Below are 19,625 nucleotides of genomic sequence, written 5' to 3'. Positions count from 1 at the left end.
AGGGGAGGTGGAGAGATGGTTGGTTGTGTAAAAATCAAAAGTACCTCTTGATTTTCACTTAGGTGAAAATCCTTTATTGTTTTAGGGTACCTGGTTTGGTCTTGTTAAATTCCTTCTGGTAAATACTATGGCAGTAAAATTGAATGTAGTCAACTTCTTATGATCTTTGAACATTCCAATCTGTTTGTGACAGTACAGTCTTAATTTTGTTTCTTTATCTCTGAAGAAGAATCATTTGTAGAGAAATAGCAGATAAAAGTGATGATTTGTTAAATGCTTGAGGGTTACGGATAATTTTGAACACCTTATTGCTCATTTTGTGAAAATGTACAGTCAAGTGAGATGTTTCCTAAACTTCAAATAATTACTGGCAACATTATGCTTCAAAGCATGGACATTAATATTCCTTTAAAATGTGAATTACTGCTACTTGAACTTTGTAGAGTACTTGCGTTATTCACATAATAAAATTTGTCCTTTTTAAACGTTTTTGAAAATTTTGATATAATGTCACTGTGTGTCAGTGATCTCTAAAAGCTAATGGTGTAATTTCATTTTCAAAGCTAATCAGTGTGTGTAGCTAACACATGCAAACTTTTGTATGTTTGGTCCATGACACTATACATCCTATAGGTTCTCTACTTAGACTTCTTTTTTTTTTTTCTTTTTTTTTTTTTCTTCTTTAGGTTGCTGCTGAGAACAGTGCTGGCCTTGGAGTATTTAGTGATCCTTTTCTTTTTCAGACTGCAGAAAGTGGTAATTTTAATAGACTTGTTCATTAAATAGAGCTGCTCTAATTTGTTCAAATAAAATATTCCTGACATTCCATAATTTATACTTGAACAAATTTTGATATATTTTGAAGAAAATCACAATTCTTACTGTATTTCCTCACTTACTAGAAAAGGTGCATTTTATCTTATTTTCTAGTAACAGCATTTAGGGTGTGCACATACGAGGGTTTCTCATATGCAAAGCTTTCTTCCTTTCTTTCTTTCTTTTTTTTTTTTTTTCCTATGCAAATTTCTAGGTAGGCTGCTCCCAGAAAGCAGGATCACAGGAGAGCAGAACGATCTATGAAGCCAATCCATCAGCTGTTGCCTGCAGCAGTACTAGGAGACTGGGAGTACTTATATTGACTCCTTGTGTCAAGCTGTTATTTGGTTAGTGCTGGAATCGAGTACCTTTTCTAAGAAGCCCAGCACAGAATATATTCTACTAAGTTTATACTTATTAGTTCTGAAGGAAAAAAAAAATAATAAAAGGCATAACTGAAATGAAAATTTGATTTGATGCTTTTGAAGACTAAAAAGAGATACAGTTCTAGTCTAAATTTCCATAATTAATTTAGTATTTGTGGTCTTGCTCTTTGGAGCACTCCAGGAACAGCAGAACCTTGGCCAAAGAGCTGGCTCCAGGCCAGTTATGTTGGGATGAACGAGTCTCAGTGAAGTATAGAATTTGTGCTGCCATGGTGGTGACTGTCCCTCTCTCTTTAGGACTCACAGTTGGTTCTGTAGCAGGGCAAACTACGCACTGTCAAACCTCAGTTAATGGCAGGAAATTACTACTCTGCAAGAGATTTCACAATGAATTATGAAACCGAGTATGAGAAGGGGTAGCGAGCTTACCTAGTGGAGCTATGCAAATCATTTTTCTTCACTACTCTTTGTAATTCATTGGTCATAGAAAACCAGATTTCAGTGGGCTCCATTTACTCATTTGACAGAGGACAACACTAGCATTTTTCCATATGAAAACATTAGCTTTTAACTCTTTTATGCTTTCTGCTCACATTTTTATTAAGGGTAAAAATGCTTATTTTTATTGTAACTGGACGGTCTGTTAAAATTGTAGGTGAAAGTTATGTGTCACTGATACTATTTTTTTTTGTTTAATTCTCCCTGTGATGGTTAAAGAAATCCCAACATCTTAATCAAAATAAACGTATACAGTTCAAAATAGTAAAATTAACCAGAAGATAAAACTTTGTTTAAAACTATTTAAATAAAAAGGCTGTAGTCCAGGGGAGTAAAAAACTAGAAAATAACTCTAGAAATAAGACCCTAATTCGACAGGGCCTAAGCAAGAGCAAAACACAAGGCATGGAGGATTTGTCTCAGTTAAGCAGTGGAAGATCTGTAATTGTGAACATTTGTATATGTATATATTTTTAAGGCAGCATAACCCTTTTCTTCACAGTAGTAAGGCTGGCTGTCACAGGAGCTGTTACTGCCCATGCCATCTAAACAGGGCTCAGACACCTGCAGTACTTTAATTCAAAGGAAAGCTCAGACAGCATCTACATGTAAAAATCTTGTTTAGATTCCAAATCCCATTCCTTTGTGCTGTGCTTAATAAAAAAGTTCTGAAACAAGGTCCTGGAAACTGTCATTGATACAAAGAACACAATTTTTGTGGTAATAGTGAATACTCAAATTAAATTGAATATTTTAAAGCTACCAAAAATCTGTATCCAGCTGAAAAGATCATGCAGGTAAAGTAAAATAGAACACCCAATACTGTCATATGCTCTTAAACTGAGAAAAAGAGGTCAGTATTTATACTTTAATTTCTTTCGGATAGAATAAAATTGTTTGCTAGTTCTGACACGGTAGATCAGTTACTTCTGCAAAGAATATTTTTAAGTTTACCAAACTAATTACCATAATTATATTCGTCACTTAAACTAGAAAGAAAAGTACTTGTTTGCATATCACCTATTTTAAGTATGTTTGTGAAGAATTGGTATTTCTTTGCTCTAGAGTAAAGAGCCTAGAAATGGCATAATAAAAATGGCTATTATTTTCTAGTGTTTGGAAGTGGAGTTGAATAGATGATAGTAGATTGGATAGTTGAGTAAAAAACATATTCAAACAGACCTTTCTTTCATTTGTTTAGCTTAAATGATTATTTAGAAGTTACTTAATGAAAACAGGAAAGCAGAAATCTTTGAAATATAATAGGTTCCTTGGATACTATAGTACTAAATGGTAATGAAATTCATTTTAGATCATGGTAGATCTGTTTCTGAAATAAGTATTTCCTGAGAAGAAAAGTATGTCTCACTGCTTTTGTTTGTTTTGTTTTCAAGCTCCAGGTAAAGTAGTGAATCTCACAGTTGAAGCCTTAAATCATTCAGCTGTAAATCTGATCTGGTTTCTCCCTCGGCAACCAAATGGAAAGATAACTAGTTTCAAGATTAGTGTGAAACATGCAAGAAGTGGAATTGTAGTGAAAGATGTCTTGGTTAAAGTAGAGGACCTTCTGTCTGGGAGGTTACCAGAATGTAATGTAAGTGCTATAAACCTTTTAAATTAGAAATAGACTCAAGCTATAGGAAATAGTTTTAAATTTGCATTTTGAGACCTAAAAATTTTTGGAGGCTTGCTTTCCAAAGCAATTCCAACTTTTTTACAAAGTTAGGCCCAAGGCAGGATATAATGGGTAAAGGAAAACCTTTTCACTTTGGAAAGTCAAGAATTCATTGTTTTGGTCAGGGAGGACACATAGAACTGTTAATATTTTATTGTTATAAATAATTTGATAATGCTTTGTATAAGTTGTGCTCTATTTTGTGTATCAAATTTCAACGTTATTTAAATCTTCTTCATAACAATATAAAAAGAACTAGAATTAGCAAAGTGATTTTTTAAAAATGTTTGTAGATCAAGTTGTTCAGAAATTGTCAATGAATGTTTATTTTAAGAATTCTGACTATCCATTGGATTTCAACCTGAATTTCAATCAGTGCACACCTTTCAGAATTTCTTGAAGAAAATTCTTCTTTCCAGCCCTTATTCTCCTTTTCTCCTTTATGTGGAACAAAGTGTTGTGTAGGATGTTAAATTGCCTATTTTTTTTTTTCAGGATGCTAGACTTAGTACTTATTGAAAAGTGCAGTTTTTAATGACAAAAATTATCAGGACTTGGGTTTCAGATTTTATTTTCAAGATCATTTTAAGCATTGTGAATGCTCACAACGTTTTGCTGATTTTATTTAACACTGAGACTACCAACTACTGAATCATAAGCATTGATTATTGTAGTGTCTATCAATTTTTTAGAGCTGACAGAGCTGGCAGTATGGATCAGGAAACCCCTGTCTGGTCTTACCTGTTACATATATGTGGTTTGTATATTTATACACACATATATATGCACTCTCTCTATATATATGTATACACAAACAACATATATGATACATATATACATAGAAATGTATATATACATAGAAAGACCTTGCTAGGGGGGCTTTTTTTTTTGAGAGACAGAGTCTGAATGCTAAAACTTGAATCTGTGAATAATTAAATAGAGCCTAAAGAGTTGCTTCTGTTCAATCATGTTTGAAATATTTTGGGATAAGGGCAGAAACTATAATATTGTCACTAACAAGATGTACTAGCAATATCACCTAATGAAATGATAAACTAATTTGGGTATTGAAGTATAAAAATAAGAACCAGTTACAATAGATTTTGTTTCAAAGGGTGTCTGCCTTTCTTGATCTGTATTTATTAACAATTGTATAATTTCTGTTTATCATATTTCATATTTTGTCTTATTAGGATAACAGTGAATCATTTTTGTGGAGTACTACTACTCCTTCAACTACTTTTGGCAAATCCACAATTCCTTCAAGGACTACAGTTGCGTCAAGTACAGAGGCATCTAGTCAAATGAGCTCTGTTTGGAATGAACCGATCAGTTTTGTTATAACTAACCTGAGACCATATACCACCTATCTTTTTGAAGTCTCTGCAGTTACCACTGAAGCAGGTTACATTGATAGTGCAATTGTCCGGACACCAGAATCAGGTATATATTGCTTTCAAAAGGAAAGGAAGTTTTCAGATTTGTAGGAAAACATGCAAAATATCAACTTGAACTTATGTTACAATATACTTCAGTTTGAATCTTTCTTTATCTGTATCACACACTTAGATGCATGCAGTTACCTAATTTTTAAGTTGATGAAATCAACAGAAAGAGTACATAATGTATTTAACACTATACAGTGGGTAGGAGTTCAGTTACTGTGAAAAGTTAAATCAAATATGCCTAGGATAGTTATTGTTTTTTCCTCCTTAATTTTATGAAAACTAAGGATAATTCAGGAACTGCAGTTATTAATGGTACAATGGAAGGAGAATTAAAAATTAAGGGAACAGGTATCAGGTATAGTATTCAAAAAGCATATGTGTTGTATACATAGCAATGAAATTAAAGCTTTTTTGGTTTTGTGGAAAAACAAGCAGTATAGAGAAAACTCCTTTCCCATGGTTCCTCAGTCTGGATCTGTTGCGGAAAGTTGTTCAGTGCTGAAGAAATCTCTAATCACTAGGAAAGGTGGTTTTTGGAATATTCACAATACTCAGAATTTAGAATTGAAAGTGAAGGTCATCCAGAAGAAGTTTTGTAATTGCCCCAATTGCCCCTAGGTAGTGGGCAACACTATTAATACAGCCATACCAAAAATGTATGTTTCTAAAGGAACGCTGTTCTGGCTATTTGTTTTTTTTTTTTTTACTTTTTTTTACTTCTTTAACATCCAGCTTTTGCCTGATTCAGTTTGATATTACTGTTACTCTTTCATACATCCAAAATTCATAGTACTGTTCAGATGAAAATAAATGTAATTCTCTTCTAGCACTGTTCATTCGAATGGCTTTGCTAGAATTAAAATACCCTTTGTTTTCAGTTCTGTCTGGGGATAATGAAGTTTTGGATTGTTTCTGTTCTAACATTTGCAGAGCTGCTGTCCAGTTCATTTTTCATCCTATCAGCTTCCTAAGATAGGTGCACTGGTAATAACAAAATGTTGGGAAGTACTGGAAAGCTTATGCTGTAGGGCTTGGTTCTGCCAAATACACAGAAATACACAGAAAGGTGTCAACCGAAGAGATCTTTGGACCTTATCAGTACTTATCTTTACAACCAGAGTTCTTCCATTAATGCATGGTCTGGGAAAAGGGAAGTTGGTTACTGGTCTATGTGGGTGGTGGTGACCCACCAGCACCCCTGCCACCAGCTTAGTAAGTCTTTCCTCTTAGAAGCACGCAAGTTTCTGAATCCACCTGTATTGGGTCTTTACCTCATGAACATTCAGGTGCTTGCTAAAATCTTTCCCTTTGAGTTCTGCATGCGTGCATGCTAAGGATACTTTTCTGAAGCTGATTATAACATTGGCTGGTGATTTGTTAGGAAGGCATTATGAAATAATAGATGTTTTGCCTCATGATTTTTACAGACTTAACTTTCCTTTGTTTTGATGTGAAAGATATCTTTATATGTTGGAATGGATATTGATCCAGCCTACATAGTAAAACTATGATTTAGGAATGTTGTTTTGCAATTATTGTAACATCCCACCACCTCCTCCAATATCAAGCACCATCATCCAGTCTCTCTGCAATTACTGAAATCCACTTCCCTTTTTTCAAATGTCTTATTCTTTTGAGAATATCTTTAGAGTCACACCAGCTAGCACCCCAAGGTGCAAGTTTCTCCTATGGCCAAAACCTTGCATCTCAGTACATGACTTGATTGTTTGAGGTGAGGCTGAAGGAAGAGGAATTGATGGGTTTGTGTTAGCAGGTGGTGGGATGGAGAGTGCATTTGTTTCAAATACCACTTTGCTCACACAAGAAAATGGCATTGATTTGTTGTCATACCTATCTGGCAGCACAAGAAAAATGATATATCCCTATAGTATAGTATAGTATAGTATAGTATACTGTTAGTGTTAGGTTAGAGGTTGGACTCGATGATCTTGAGGTCTCTTCCAACCTAGAGATTCTGTGTGTGTGTGTGTATAGTATAGTATATATAGTATAGTATAGATATAGTGTATATATAGTGTATATATAGTGTATATATAGTGTATATATAGTGTATATATAGTATAGTATAGTATAGTATAGTATAGTATAGTATAGTATAGTATAGTATAGTATAGTATAGTATAGCTCAGTGATGTTTTCTTTTAAAATGCTGAAAATTGTTTTTGTCCCTTCCAACCAGAATTTTCAGAGCCATGCTGAAGCTCTCCTATGTTCTTGACAAAGATGGTACCTTTCTGGCTTTGATTTTATAATAATACATTTTAAAATGCTTTAAAGAAGTTGCTTTTCTTTTAAATATGAATTACATTACAGCATGTTCTCTGAAAACCCAGCTGTGATGGCTGTCAAGGGAGGATGTTTCTACAAAGAGAAAAATGTTTAGAACTTGAAAAAATGGTCTACAATTGAAAAAATGGTCTAAATTAACTTTTCCATCTGTACAGAAAAATCAAAATGTGTCGGCCATCTCTAATGTGGTCAATATTTTAGGAAATTTGTTTTTACAAAACATACAAACAAACAAACAAACAAAAAAAAAACACAGAACTTTTTAATGGAATTGTGTGAATATTTTTTGAAGGATCAGTTTGTATATCCACATATATCCATATATCCAATCTCATATATGACATATGAAGACCAGATTTTCATAGTAATTTGTATCAAGCAGTTTCGGTAATTTTTTTATTTTTTTTTTGGGGGGGGGGTATGCAGCATTTTTGCAAATCAGGTTTATTTTAACTCTATATGGATTAAAAGAATTGCACCTCCTTTAGTTGTCTTTGGATTTGGTTTTCCATCTCAGTGATAATCTCTCTTTAGCTTGTGAAGGTATGCTTTAGAAAGGAAGGTATGCCTTAGAAAGGACAGGGATTGAATTCCATAATCACTTGAGTTTATGATTCATGTAATTTATGTGAATAATTCCATTAAAAGATAATGTGAAATGCTTTTGCAGTCTTAATCATTACTGGGTTTGCATTTTTGGATAATACGGTATTACGGTATAATAGTGCTGTCAGAAATCTATGTGATGTACTCTATATGGGGTTAAAAAATGTTCAGGGAAGAAAATCTTACCAATGTGATCTCTACAGTGCTGAGCATCAAGATACTATTTGAGCATCTTCTGTATATAATCTGTTTCACGATAAAGTCCATGTTAAACCTGATAGAATCCCTTTATCTTTTAACGATTATTTGCATACTACCAGCTCTCTTGATATCTTTCACAAGCATAAGCCTAAAAATAAATGAAATAAAAAATAGCCATTTAAATGAGCTGTGCTTTTAATGTAACTTTCCTTCAGCACATTATTGTTTATGTTTAAAATGAATTGTCTGATATGTGGTTCTTGGAAATCCTAATCTCAATTATTTTATGTTCAAAGACTTTTTCCAATATTGTTTAAGTTCCAGAAGATCCACCACAAAATTTTGCCAAGAGCAACATTACAGCAAAGTCTTTCTCAGTGACGTGGGACCCACCAACCATTGTAACAGGAAAATTTGGTTACAGAGTTGAGCTGCATGGGCCATCTGGTAAGTTTGAATTGATGTTTTTGTTTCATTTATATTTTTGTGATTTTTTCTTTACACTGTCACTCTTATTGTCACTACCAGTCAATAATGAATATTTGAAAGCATTGCTTTTCATTATTAAAATTGTTAGGAATTCTTAGATAACTTATAATGGGCAGGCTTTTCCCTTAAAAGGATAGGTACACAATTAAATTTGCTTTAGATATTCTTAAGAGTGGAGAAAATCAGCTTTCCTCAGTCTTTCAGAGAAACGACAGGCTAACCTCACAGCTTAATTAGGAGGCTTATATATTCAAAACATTCTTTAACTTATGTTTACTCTTTCCTCTTTCTGCTAAATATTTCTGGAGGATTTTCATCCTTGTGTAATATACAATCAACTATATGAGTCTGTTTTGGTGTTTTTATATTTTTTTGTAACTCAGACATAGTTAAGATCTTACATATCTACATATAGTTAAAGAAGTCAACGAGCTATATACTAATGCTTTTATGGGATCATACAGGAAAAGCAAGTTGAATTAATTTATAAACAAACAAAAACCCTCCTCTTAAAACCTATACCTCTTTGATTACTTTTTCTTCAGGCAATCAGTCTTATTTCCAATGAGGCTGATGCCAAATTTTCTTTTCCAGAAACAAACTTCACTTTTCATCATCCTAGACAGTAGCTATATTCAGTATAAGCAAAAGGTGGATTTTTTATATATTTGAGCTAGATTCTTTTTATTTTTCATTCCAGGACATATTCTGGATAACAGCACAAAAGATCATAAGTTTGTATTCCATAACCTTGTACCATTTACAACATATAATGTGTATGTTGGTGCAGAGACAAGTGCTGGGGTGGGACCAAAGACTAGCCTTACAGTTTTCACTCCTGCAGATGGTAAGTTTAAATAAATGAAGTAAATAGACTGTAAATAACTGATGTCAGTTTCTCATTTAAAGCTCTTTAGGTACCGTTCAAAAGAAAGAATGGGCGTGTTATTGTAAAAGAAAAGTATTTTCTACCTGAATGGAAGTAGTGTTTTTTAATTTGGTAATTAAATTGCAGGTCACCCTTCTAGTCGTTAGATGGCAGCAAGTGGTAGGGAAATAACTATGGAAATCCACCACGGCTGCTTTCTTCAACCCTGAACATCTTGTTTGACTAATTTTCTCTAAATCCAGGGTCTCATACCAGTTTCGAAGGTAGCCACCTTCACAGAGTGCAGCTCTGAGGCAGATGCAACACTGAGATCCTTTCCTGGGACAACCAAGTGGTTAGCTCTGCCCCAGAGCCGTCTACGCTATGATTTGGGAGTTTTGGCTCCCAGTAGTTCGCTCATCAGGAGACAGTCCTTTGCTCAGTAGAAATGCTGTTTTGTCTTATATATATGTGAGATTGTACAGAAGTACTGCTCTGCAGCTGAGGATTCAACCAGAAAAATTTGGGAGTCGCTATGCAATATATCGTTGACTTCAACATAGTTATCTTTATGATTATGTTAGAGAGAAAAAAATTAGAAAATCTCTTCATCAGTGCTTGCTGCAAAGCTTGCTATTAAGGTGTAACAGCAGGAGTAACACCTGTCATTATCTGATGCATTTGTTCCTGAAGTATTTGCTTTAGTCAGGTCTTAGAGTCACTTTCCTGAGATGACCCAGCTCAGTACAGAAATGCTTATCTTCTGTCTAAAATCACTGTCAGAAGCCAAATTTTTTGTTTTGTTTTGAGTGACATGGATTGTCTAATGTCTAAATTAACATGGAATATGCAAACCTTCAATATGCAAATAATTTCAATTTTATCTTTTTCTGTGGTATATTTGGGGGATTTTTTTATCATTATATAAATACAATAAAAACTTTTCTGAAACTCTGGCAGTCCTTTGTAAAGTACTGCATAGTTAAAGAAGAAATTGAACCTAAAGTCATTATAAACCTGAAATGAACAAGACATATCACATGCATTATGTTTTCTTTTCAGATTTTAACTTCATTCTTGGTATGGTATTGAATTTAGAATTAAGTTTTCATTGTTGATATACTCAAGATTCCATACTTAGTAAGCAAGTAAAGGCCTGCTTACTTCCAGTGCACTGACTTGAGTAGAGCTACCCTGATTTAAATTTAAAAGATTTTATTAATATGCATATCATATCATAACTTATCATATATGTGGAAAAAAAAGTGTGCATATTTTTAGAAATATAACTTGCTTGACAAAACAAACATGTGAAGTAACTTTCTACCTGTACAGGAGCAACTCAGAAGATAGGGACATAAAATTTGACGAAATCCCTATTGTACTTTGCTTACAGTGCTGAGAAAGCTTGTACTAATCAGAGAAATCCCTATTGTACTTTGCTTACAGTGCTGAGAAAGCTTGTACTAATCAGAGATGTTTAATTAAATCATTTTTCCTCTTGAATATTTAGTCCCAGGTGCTGTATCAGATTTACATTTAGTGGAAGTGGAAGCCACATATATAAAAATTGCTTGGAGGAAGCCACAACAACCAAATGGGATCATTACCCAGTACAGAGTTAAAGTGCATGTGCAAGAAACAGAGGTGACTCTGGAAAACACTATTCTCAATGGAAAAAATAAGGTATTTAGTGTTTGTTTGTTTGTCTGATTTATATATATATATATATATATATATATATATATATTGATACAGATTTCCTTGCTAGATTGAATTTGGTCCTCTGCCTTATTCTTATTCCACTCAGAATGTGGAATTTACCACCACAGATGAGTTCTCAATGCATTTAAATTTCACCTTCACCTTCTCCATGCCACCCTCTTCCTCTGTCTGTTTTTTGTTTATTTGTTTTATCAATACTGCTATTTGTACTACATGAAAAACAAATAATTTCTGGAGAAATATATCCAGAATTTCTTGGCTATTGAAGGCAGGTTGCAATAGCCATCAATCTTATTTTCCCTTCTAGCCCTTTAGTTCTTTGCAGCATAATAGTTCTTAGCAGATCTAAAAGTAGGAGTATGGATGTAGGTGCCTAGATCAATATATAACCACCCAAGCACAGATCTAACACATAATCTAAGTTCTTAATGCAGAGCTCAGTGAAGGAGTTTGCTTTCAAGTTGAACGGTATACATTAAATAGAGCCCTGGAGCCAAACATTAAAAAAGGAGTAGGGGGAAAAAAATGAGGATAAAGATCCATTCATTAAATCAGGCTGGGGTCCTTGGAAAGTGAAAGTATATGACTCTACTGTGATATAATCTTTAATTATACAGACACAGAAAAGATGAAAATTATCTGCACAGACATGTTTTAATGCTGGGATTTCCTTATTTTTGAGTTCTTAGTTCAGAATCACATGTGCTTTATTGAATATAATTTTCTAATTAAAGGAAAAAAAAAATCATAACAAACATTACCTCATTTGGAACTCCGTTGACCACACTTTAGAGCATCTACAGGATTTCAGCTGTTGGAAACACACTGATAATAGCACTCAACAATGTTTAGGAACGAAAGGCTGTTATCTCAAATGGAAAAGCCTCAGAGGCAAATGATATTTCCATGGGGTTTACTATTTTCCTATAAAATGTATGTGAAAATGAGGTGCATATAGGTTTTACCTGTTGGTACTTAGGTGAGATTTTTGCTGTGTGTCTGCCTGTGGTCAATCCCACCTAGTTACAGTGGTTAAAAAAGCTGCTTTGCCATCTTTCCACCTGGGGTCTGTAGGGAGAGGGCTAATGTGTATTAATTACATCACTGTAAAAGCATCTCTTTCTGGCAGTGAATTTGGCCATATGTGCAAGTGGGGAGTATTCACAGATGACAGCAGAACAATTTAGAGACACTATAGTCCTGGATTAGGTCCCAGATTCTGAAGGGGCATAATGATCTAGTGCTTACACACCATTTTGTACCTACATGTATGTTCTAGCCTCTGTCTTTTCAGCTTTCTTTGTTCCTCTCATATTAGTTGTTGCTCCCTTTATATCTACTCCCATCCCTTTCTAACTTTGTCTTTTGTCCATGCTGTCCTACTGACTTTGCCTTCCTTTCATTCTCCCTTTCCTCATATTTACTCACTTATTTTCCCTCACCTCTTTATTTCATTGGCTTCTATTTTTCTCCTTATCTCCTTCTCATCTCTCCCTCACTCAAAGGCCACACAGGAATATTCTTTCCTCTGATCAACCTAATCAACCTGTTATTCTTTTTCTTCAGGAGCATTTGAAACCTTCTTCTTTTCTGTATCTTCAACCTTGTTTTGGAATATGTATAGTAGAAAACTCCCAAACCCAAATATGTCTTTTCATTGTATCTCTAAGGATAATAGCATTAAATTTAAAGGCCTCTCTCTAAAACATGGGAGAATAGCAGTTTTATTGCAATGTAAACCCATAAATTAAGAAATATTAAGAAATTAAAAAATGCATTTGGTGTTGTGTTTTGTTGGGGTTTTTTTGTTTGTTTTTTTAATTTTTAAAATGAACAGAAATGTTAAGCTACTAGCAACTGAGCTTTTTCATGAGAAATATTGTTTTGCAAAATTCATTACAATATAGTGTATAAATATTGCAAAGTTGACAAATACATAATTATATACTATATATAACATGGATTAAATAATATAACGTTGACAAGACTTGTGATTTTTTTATATCTTTCTAATTTTTAGTATTTGATCGATACTTTGGAACCATACATGATAAATGAAATCATTAAGCCTTCTGCCATTTCAAATTCAGTGGAAACAGCCAATGAATTATACGAAGGTTCTGCTGAAATGTTTTCCAGTATTCAGACAGCTTCCCCAGTAGTATTTACTAGTGTATCTGGTGATAATTTGCCTACTATAAATGGAGCTGTGGAATTACATTCTGCTTTGGGTAAGGTATTTTAATATATTTTTCTGCCTGCTCCTTTTCTCTAAAGGACCCCCCATCACTGTCCCAAATATGATCTTTAGCACATGGTTCAAGCAAATTATGAATGGGTCATTTGCTGGAGTCAGATTTTTTTACTACTGAATAACTTTCTGAAGCAAATGGGAAGGCCACACAGGCAGGAACTAGCCCCTTGTCACCCAGCTGACCTTCTTCCTAGTGAAAGGAGCACCCGAAAGCCATCAGCCAAGCTGCATAGACAATCAGTTATTACAGTTGCCAAAGCAGGTGTGATTGTCAGGGATTAACATATCTCCAAGCCCTTCAGAGACCTTGATTTCTCTAAGCCTTTTGACTAATAGGTTTTCAAATGTCAGTGAAGGTAAATAGGTCAAAAAGTTACAACTTTGCTATATGGGTGACAAACAGGTGGAGATGACCCCATGACATGGTGATGTCATTAGCCTGTACACTTGTTCTGTATTATCAATGGAACAGTGTTTCTTTTCTAAGTATGGATATTTACAAATCATTAAGCAGGCCACAGTTGACAAGCAGGGGCTTAAGATACTACTGCCATTTTTTACAATGAGAGTTTTGAACAGTAGACAGTCAATTTTTTATATTCTGAATGCACTTTTAAAATCATTGAATTTCTCCATATATACCACCATCAAAGACCAGAATTATATCCATTAATGTAAACTAAAGTGGAATTTTTCTTTACTATTTTAATCCTAAAGGATCTCCTCTGTCATACAAAGTGTATGGTGCTTAAAATGTGAGTGTTCTTTTTACCACCTCATTCAGCTTGAGCTAGTCAGTTGCTAAAATATGTCTATATTGCTGAAAAATTGATTTCAGACAGCATCTGTTGTAATCTAGTACACAACTATTATAGTAGTTACAGTAAAGTTGTTGACAGCCAAGTTTTCAACAGTGCTTGCTGATTTTTAGATGCCTCCATTTTAATGCTGATCTTGCAAAACTTTTAACCTGATGCTCAGATATGTGTACCCAGACTTTGTCACATTGCAGTGGTGTAATGGCTCCTTGCACTGGAGGATTTTGGCTAGCACAGCTGGGTTGCTGCCAACTTTGAACTTTATCACAGATACACTGAAAACTCTTTGTGGACATATGCATAATTTCTTCATTTTGCTGATCCCAACTCTTCTGCTAAAAATACCAGAGTGAAGGTATATGTGATGGGAGCCATTTCAAGTATAGCTGTTACAGCACAATTGAGAGGGTAAAGAGGAAAGAATTTGTCTTTCCTAATTTATTTTTTTTTTCCTAAATTATAAAATAAATAAATAAATAAATCCAAAAACATCAACAACTTAGGAGCCAGTGTTCGGAGCTATGTTCCAGTGTCCTTGGAAGTATAGGAAGATTGCTTTTTCCTAGTTCCTAGACATTTCTCTCTTTATTTTTTTTTTTTTTGAGATATTTCTCAATGTACACATCATGTTTTTAGTTCACTTCCATTTGTTCTTTCACATAGGCCAATCTATCTATTCTTACTTCATAGAAGACCTCTGAAAAGCAGAAAGGATTGCACACGTGAAAGTGGACCTATAATAACCACTCCTTGATTATGAGATGCTCTGTAACATTTTCTTTGTATTTTTGTAGTTGCCATGAAAGTTGATTCTTTTTGCAGTAAAATAGTTCAAGGTTATCATGTCAAACTGAGTTTAGAATGCAAAAACGAAAAAAAAGGTTTTCAGGTAAGTAACTATTTCTCTCCATTTGATTGCAGATAATCAGTATGCCATTAACATTTTGGCTGAAGAGCTGTCATATGTTATAAAGGGTCTTGTACCTTTCACGGACTATACAATCAGTGTGTCTGCTTTCACTGCTATTGGAGAAGGGCCACCATCTGTTCTCACAGTCAGGACACACGAGCAAGGTAATGTGTAACTTAGAAATAAGTTAACATACGTAACTTCTTTCATTGAAATTTTATTCTATTTTTAATAATTTCTTTTACTTACTGTTTTTTTTCTTTTGTGTGTGTTTTTGTTGAAGTTCCAAGTTCAGTGCAAAATATATCATATAAGAATCTTAGCTCCTCCTCTGTTTTGCTGTGTTGGGACCCTCCAGCAAATCCCAATGGGAAAATTATTCATTATACCATTTATGCAATGGAGCTGGATACAAAAAGAGCATTCCACACAACAACTTCAAACAACAGCTTAATTATGACAGGTACAGTGCCATTTGATAAAAAATAATTGCAAATATATTATGCAAAATCATTTATGCAACCTTTATGTAACGTAGCCATTTGTAAGGCAGATAGATCAAATCTCCCCCATCCACACACAACACATCTGCATGTGAAAACAAAGCTGGGACACTACTGTCAGACTTGTCTGCTGTGGGGAGGTATACAGGGAATGTGAGAATGGAGGAGAGGACTACATAAGGCACATAATGTAGCAAGTAGTAATTTGTGAAATGGATTTTCCATTATTTTTTTCCTCAGCCTCTTCTTTCCATACAGGAAAATGTTTCTAAATTGATAATACTTTTTCAGACTTGATTTCTCCTTCCCAGCCAGTATTTGTATGCTGTTAATAATATTTTTTGTCTTTTAAGGTGAAAATTTTGATAATAATTGAAGAAAATGCATGCTTAATGGGGTTTGGGGTGTTTATTTGTGCTAAACAGAGTGATGCATATAGAATAAAAACACATACTTCTATGTACACATACACATCCCTTGTTTTCACAACTAAATTAAAGCTATTTACAGGGTCGAAGCTAGTTGACTTATTTCAAAATTTATTGATTTGACTAAGTGCTTATTTGACTCTAGCCAGATAAATGGTATTATAATTTTAGATGGCAAATTTATGTCAAAAAGTCTTAAAACAGCATCCATTTTAATAGTTTTATAAATAAGCTATGAAATGTTCAAAGAGGATCATCAGCAATAATTTGTTTTTTACTTATTTTTAAGGTTTAAAAAAATACACAAATTATAAAATGAGAGTTGCAGCCTCTACCATGGTTGGAGAAAGCGCTTTGTCTGAAGAGAATGATGTTTTTGTGAGAACTCCTGAAGATGGTAAATACACTGATTGCAATGATGATTTGATTTCTGTATTGAAGTTTGTACTTCTTCATAAGTCTGGACACATAACTAAGGAGGGGAAAAAAGCATACAAATAAAATCAATGTTTCTTGAAATTGTTATTTTATCAGTCAGTGACTTTATTCAACTTATTTTCAGGTAAGTGCTAGAAATAATTATAAAACCTGCAGCATGACCAGGAATCCACTAATTTCAACTCTGATAGACCAAGAGGTGAGGTAGGAAAGCTGCAGAGCTGAGATTCACTGAAAACAGTGTGTCCCTAGACCCCATCTAAATTATAATAATTTATCTTTGGAACTTGAAATCACCCCCCCCTCCCCCTTGGTTATCATATGGAAATTAGGTTGGTTTCTGAAGCATCTAGAAACCACAGCTTTCAACAATTCAGAAGCCATATTGATGTCTATAAACAGAGCTCCTGATAAAGTGAGCTTTTAATGGTATTATATGTGCTTGTTTTTATACAGGTTTGGGGCTTTAGCCCTCTTAAGACTGATCAATAGTTTTAATGTAAGGTATAATACTACCTTATAAAGATTTCTGAGGCTTGCTTCTTTGCAAGACATTATCCACACATGAAGGTGCAGTAGCTGGAGTTGCCATTGGCAAAGAGAACTTGGAATTTGATTTACAAAGCAGCAATATGAGTTTAATACTTAATCTTTCCTCATTTATATCAGGTTTTTACTTTCACTGGTCTGAACAGAGTTATTTCCAACTTTTATCAAAGTAATAAAGAAGGTAATTGTCAAATTGTCATTTATCTCTCACAGCTGCCAAATATGCTACATACAGGAGGAATAATTAAGTGGGTATAAAAGAGAGCAAAGGATTGAAGGATTAAAAATTATAGAGATTTATGAGGTTTAAATGATATGAGTAACCGGCCAACCGAAATATCAAATTAAACAGTGAAGCTTAAAGTGCTACTAATTTTTTTTAAAGGTTGCATCCTTCTACACTGTTAGTTTTTCCAGAAGAAAGGCATATCACAAGAACATAAAATTACCTATTTATGTATCTTTTTTCTCAGAAATAAATTTTAAGTTTTCAATTCCCTGCCTCTGAACATAACAGAAAGTTGTTCAAAGCTGAGTATCAGGACAACAGTTCATCCATTGGTAAGAGATACATGCAAACCTAGGGGAAGTCAGAGAGAGAATCCCTGATAATTCTTACCTTTTTATAAAACTCTGTGTAATTACTCTTATCTTGTTCGGTGTTTTCCTTAGTTTTCCTGAGGTAATTTGTGTTGAGATTCATGTCTCTTAACTTTAACCAACCTAGCAATTACAACTTGTTTGACTCCTGAAAGAGAGAGATACTTCCAAATAAGACTCATTACATCTGTCTTTGATGATATGACATATTAGAATTGAAGATAATATGCTGTGGTGTTTAAATATTTTTAACATGCCAGATAAATTGAAAATGCATTTCAGTTGAAAATTAAGCTTCTTCACATCGGAGTTATCCATGTGGGCAGTCCTGTCATCCAGAGAATAGTGATCTATTACAGTTAATGTTTTTCATTCAGAGGCTCAGAAATCAGGAATGAAATGGGTTTGTGAGACCTTTACACAAAAACCTTTCAAGATAAATTCTGAAATGCCTGTGTACATGTACACAAAGTATAATCCTAAGTTCTTACTACATTTTGTTGTTGTTGTTATTTTATAGAGAGGTTATTTCAGGGGTGAAGCGATGAAGCCTTCAGAGGAATCAAGGTTGACATTCAGAGCTGATCTTATTCATAAGTGCAGCCCACTCACTCCTTCAACACTTCATGTGTTATGAGCTCACTGGAGTCACATGAGTACATTGCCAGTAGATTTAGCCAACACATTGCCCTGGTGCTGGAATTTTTTTGTGCCTGACCTTCTCACCAGTGTATGCAAGATTTACACTGGGGTCTTTGGGGTTATCAATTAACAACTGTTAAACTAAAAGGGAATTCAGTTACGCTGCATACAGTCCCTTTCCCTTGTTCAATTGTTGGTTGAGTGAAGTAAGATGAGTGGTTATTTAAGAAGAAAGCAGAAAGATAACATTCAAAGTTAAAGAACTTGAATTAGAGGAAGCCAATAAAGATTTAAGAATGAATCTGAATGAAAGCAATAGACAAGAGGTTGAATTTTTGTTTGTTTGTTTGTTTCTTTGTTTTTTAAGCTGAACTTTTGGATACATTTGTAAGTGAATGAAAGGAAAAAAGATCCAGAAAAGCTAAAGTGTCTGGGATGCAAAAGATGTCTAGTTTTATTAGTGGAAAAAAAAAAAAAAAAAAAAAAAAGTAAAGGCACAGAAATTAACTAAGTTAAAAAGTGGTAAAACTTTGAGAAGGAATGTGAGTAAGTAAATTATTGCCTTTTTGCTGCAGTTAGCTATTCATTTTGTTACAGTATCAGGATATCTCAGTGTGTTAGAATCTAATAGGTTTATTAGATCAGTCCTATATTCAATTAACTGAACTTCTCAGACTTTTTTTTTTCTTTGATTTCTGTATTGCAGAACCAGACTCCCCACCCCAAAACGTAGAGTTAGTAAATGTGACTGCAACAGAGATATATCTGAGATGGTTACCACCTGAACAACCCAATGGTCTCATAACTCGCTATGAAGTTCTGTACAGTGATTCCAATGATTTATTTATTAAAAATGCCTCATCTACAAGCATATCACTTACTGAACTGAGTCCATATACTCTCTACAACATCACTGTAAGGGCATTCACCAGACTTGGCCATGGGAATCAGTCATCTTTCCCACTTCTGGTGAGAACTTCTGAAACTGGTGAGTATATGGCTTTTAAAAAAATACTGCACTTTTTTCAGTCAACTGCTTTATGGTGATGTTTGATAACCAAAACATGTTCTGAGATGAGAAAAATGAAAATAAGGGAGGATCTGAAGGGTGGAGCATTTTGAGTGAACTACAACCTAACGGGCTGATGTATCCAAGAGCTCTTGGGAGTTCTGTTACCATTCTGCCATGAACTTAGGCAGAGTTGTGGGCTTATTTCACTGGGTCTCGTGGTATTTATTCAATTTCTTGATGTTGCTTAAGCAGAAATGATTTATCCTAATGAATGCAAAGTTTTTTCAAATGTCCTTACTTTGATAAGAATGTTTTGGGCATTCCAAACATCTGTCCATGCCTTATGTGATCTTTGGAGCAAACTGTGCTGTCATTGTATGATTATAAGTTGCTGGAATCAGATATATTATTATATCAGACAAAATTTGGATAACAGAAAACACTTGTGT

General features: G+C 34.1%; 1 protein-coding gene and 1 long non-coding RNA gene across 5 annotated transcripts in view; one reads left to right on the top strand and one right to left on the bottom strand.

The window, feature by feature from the left end:
- PTPRQ (protein tyrosine phosphatase receptor type Q) overlaps positions 1–19,625 on the top strand; it is a 135,183-nt gene that overhangs the window by 33,012 nt on the left and 82,546 nt on the right. For all 4 annotated transcript variants that reach the window (XM_068669099.1, XM_068669098.1, XM_068669095.1 and 1 more), the window contains exons 21-30: positions 687–756; positions 3,095–3,294; positions 4,569–4,818; positions 8,259–8,387; positions 9,130–9,276; positions 10,811–10,983; positions 13,043–13,253; positions 15,016–15,168; positions 15,288–15,467; positions 16,225–16,332. In XM_068669099.1, the coding sequence (XP_068525200.1) occupies positions 687–756; positions 3,095–3,294; positions 4,569–4,818; positions 8,259–8,387; positions 9,130–9,276; positions 10,811–10,983; positions 13,043–13,253; positions 15,016–15,168; positions 15,288–15,467; positions 16,225–16,332 (1,621 nt within the window). The remainder of the gene's footprint in view (positions 1–686; positions 757–3,094; positions 3,295–4,568; positions 4,819–8,258; positions 8,388–9,129; positions 9,277–10,810; positions 10,984–13,042; positions 13,254–15,015; positions 15,169–15,287; positions 15,468–16,224; positions 16,333–19,625) is intronic.
- LOC137849466 (uncharacterized) overlaps positions 17,105–19,625 on the bottom strand; it is a 15,126-nt gene continuing 12,605 nt past the window's right edge. Inside the window, exon 3 of the long non-coding RNA XR_011091903.1 lies at positions 17,105–17,670. This is a non-coding gene — a long non-coding RNA (uncharacterized lncRNA). The remainder of the gene's footprint in view (positions 17,671–19,625) is intronic.

Source organism: Anas acuta, chromosome 1, assembly GCF_963932015.1.
Source record: "Anas acuta chromosome 1, bAnaAcu1.1, whole genome shotgun sequence".
NCBI classification, from domain to species: domain Eukaryota; kingdom Metazoa; phylum Chordata; class Aves; order Anseriformes; family Anatidae; genus Anas; species Anas acuta.
The sequence above is the reverse complement of the archived record's forward strand: the minus strand, read 5'-3'. Positions and strand labels throughout refer to the sequence as shown.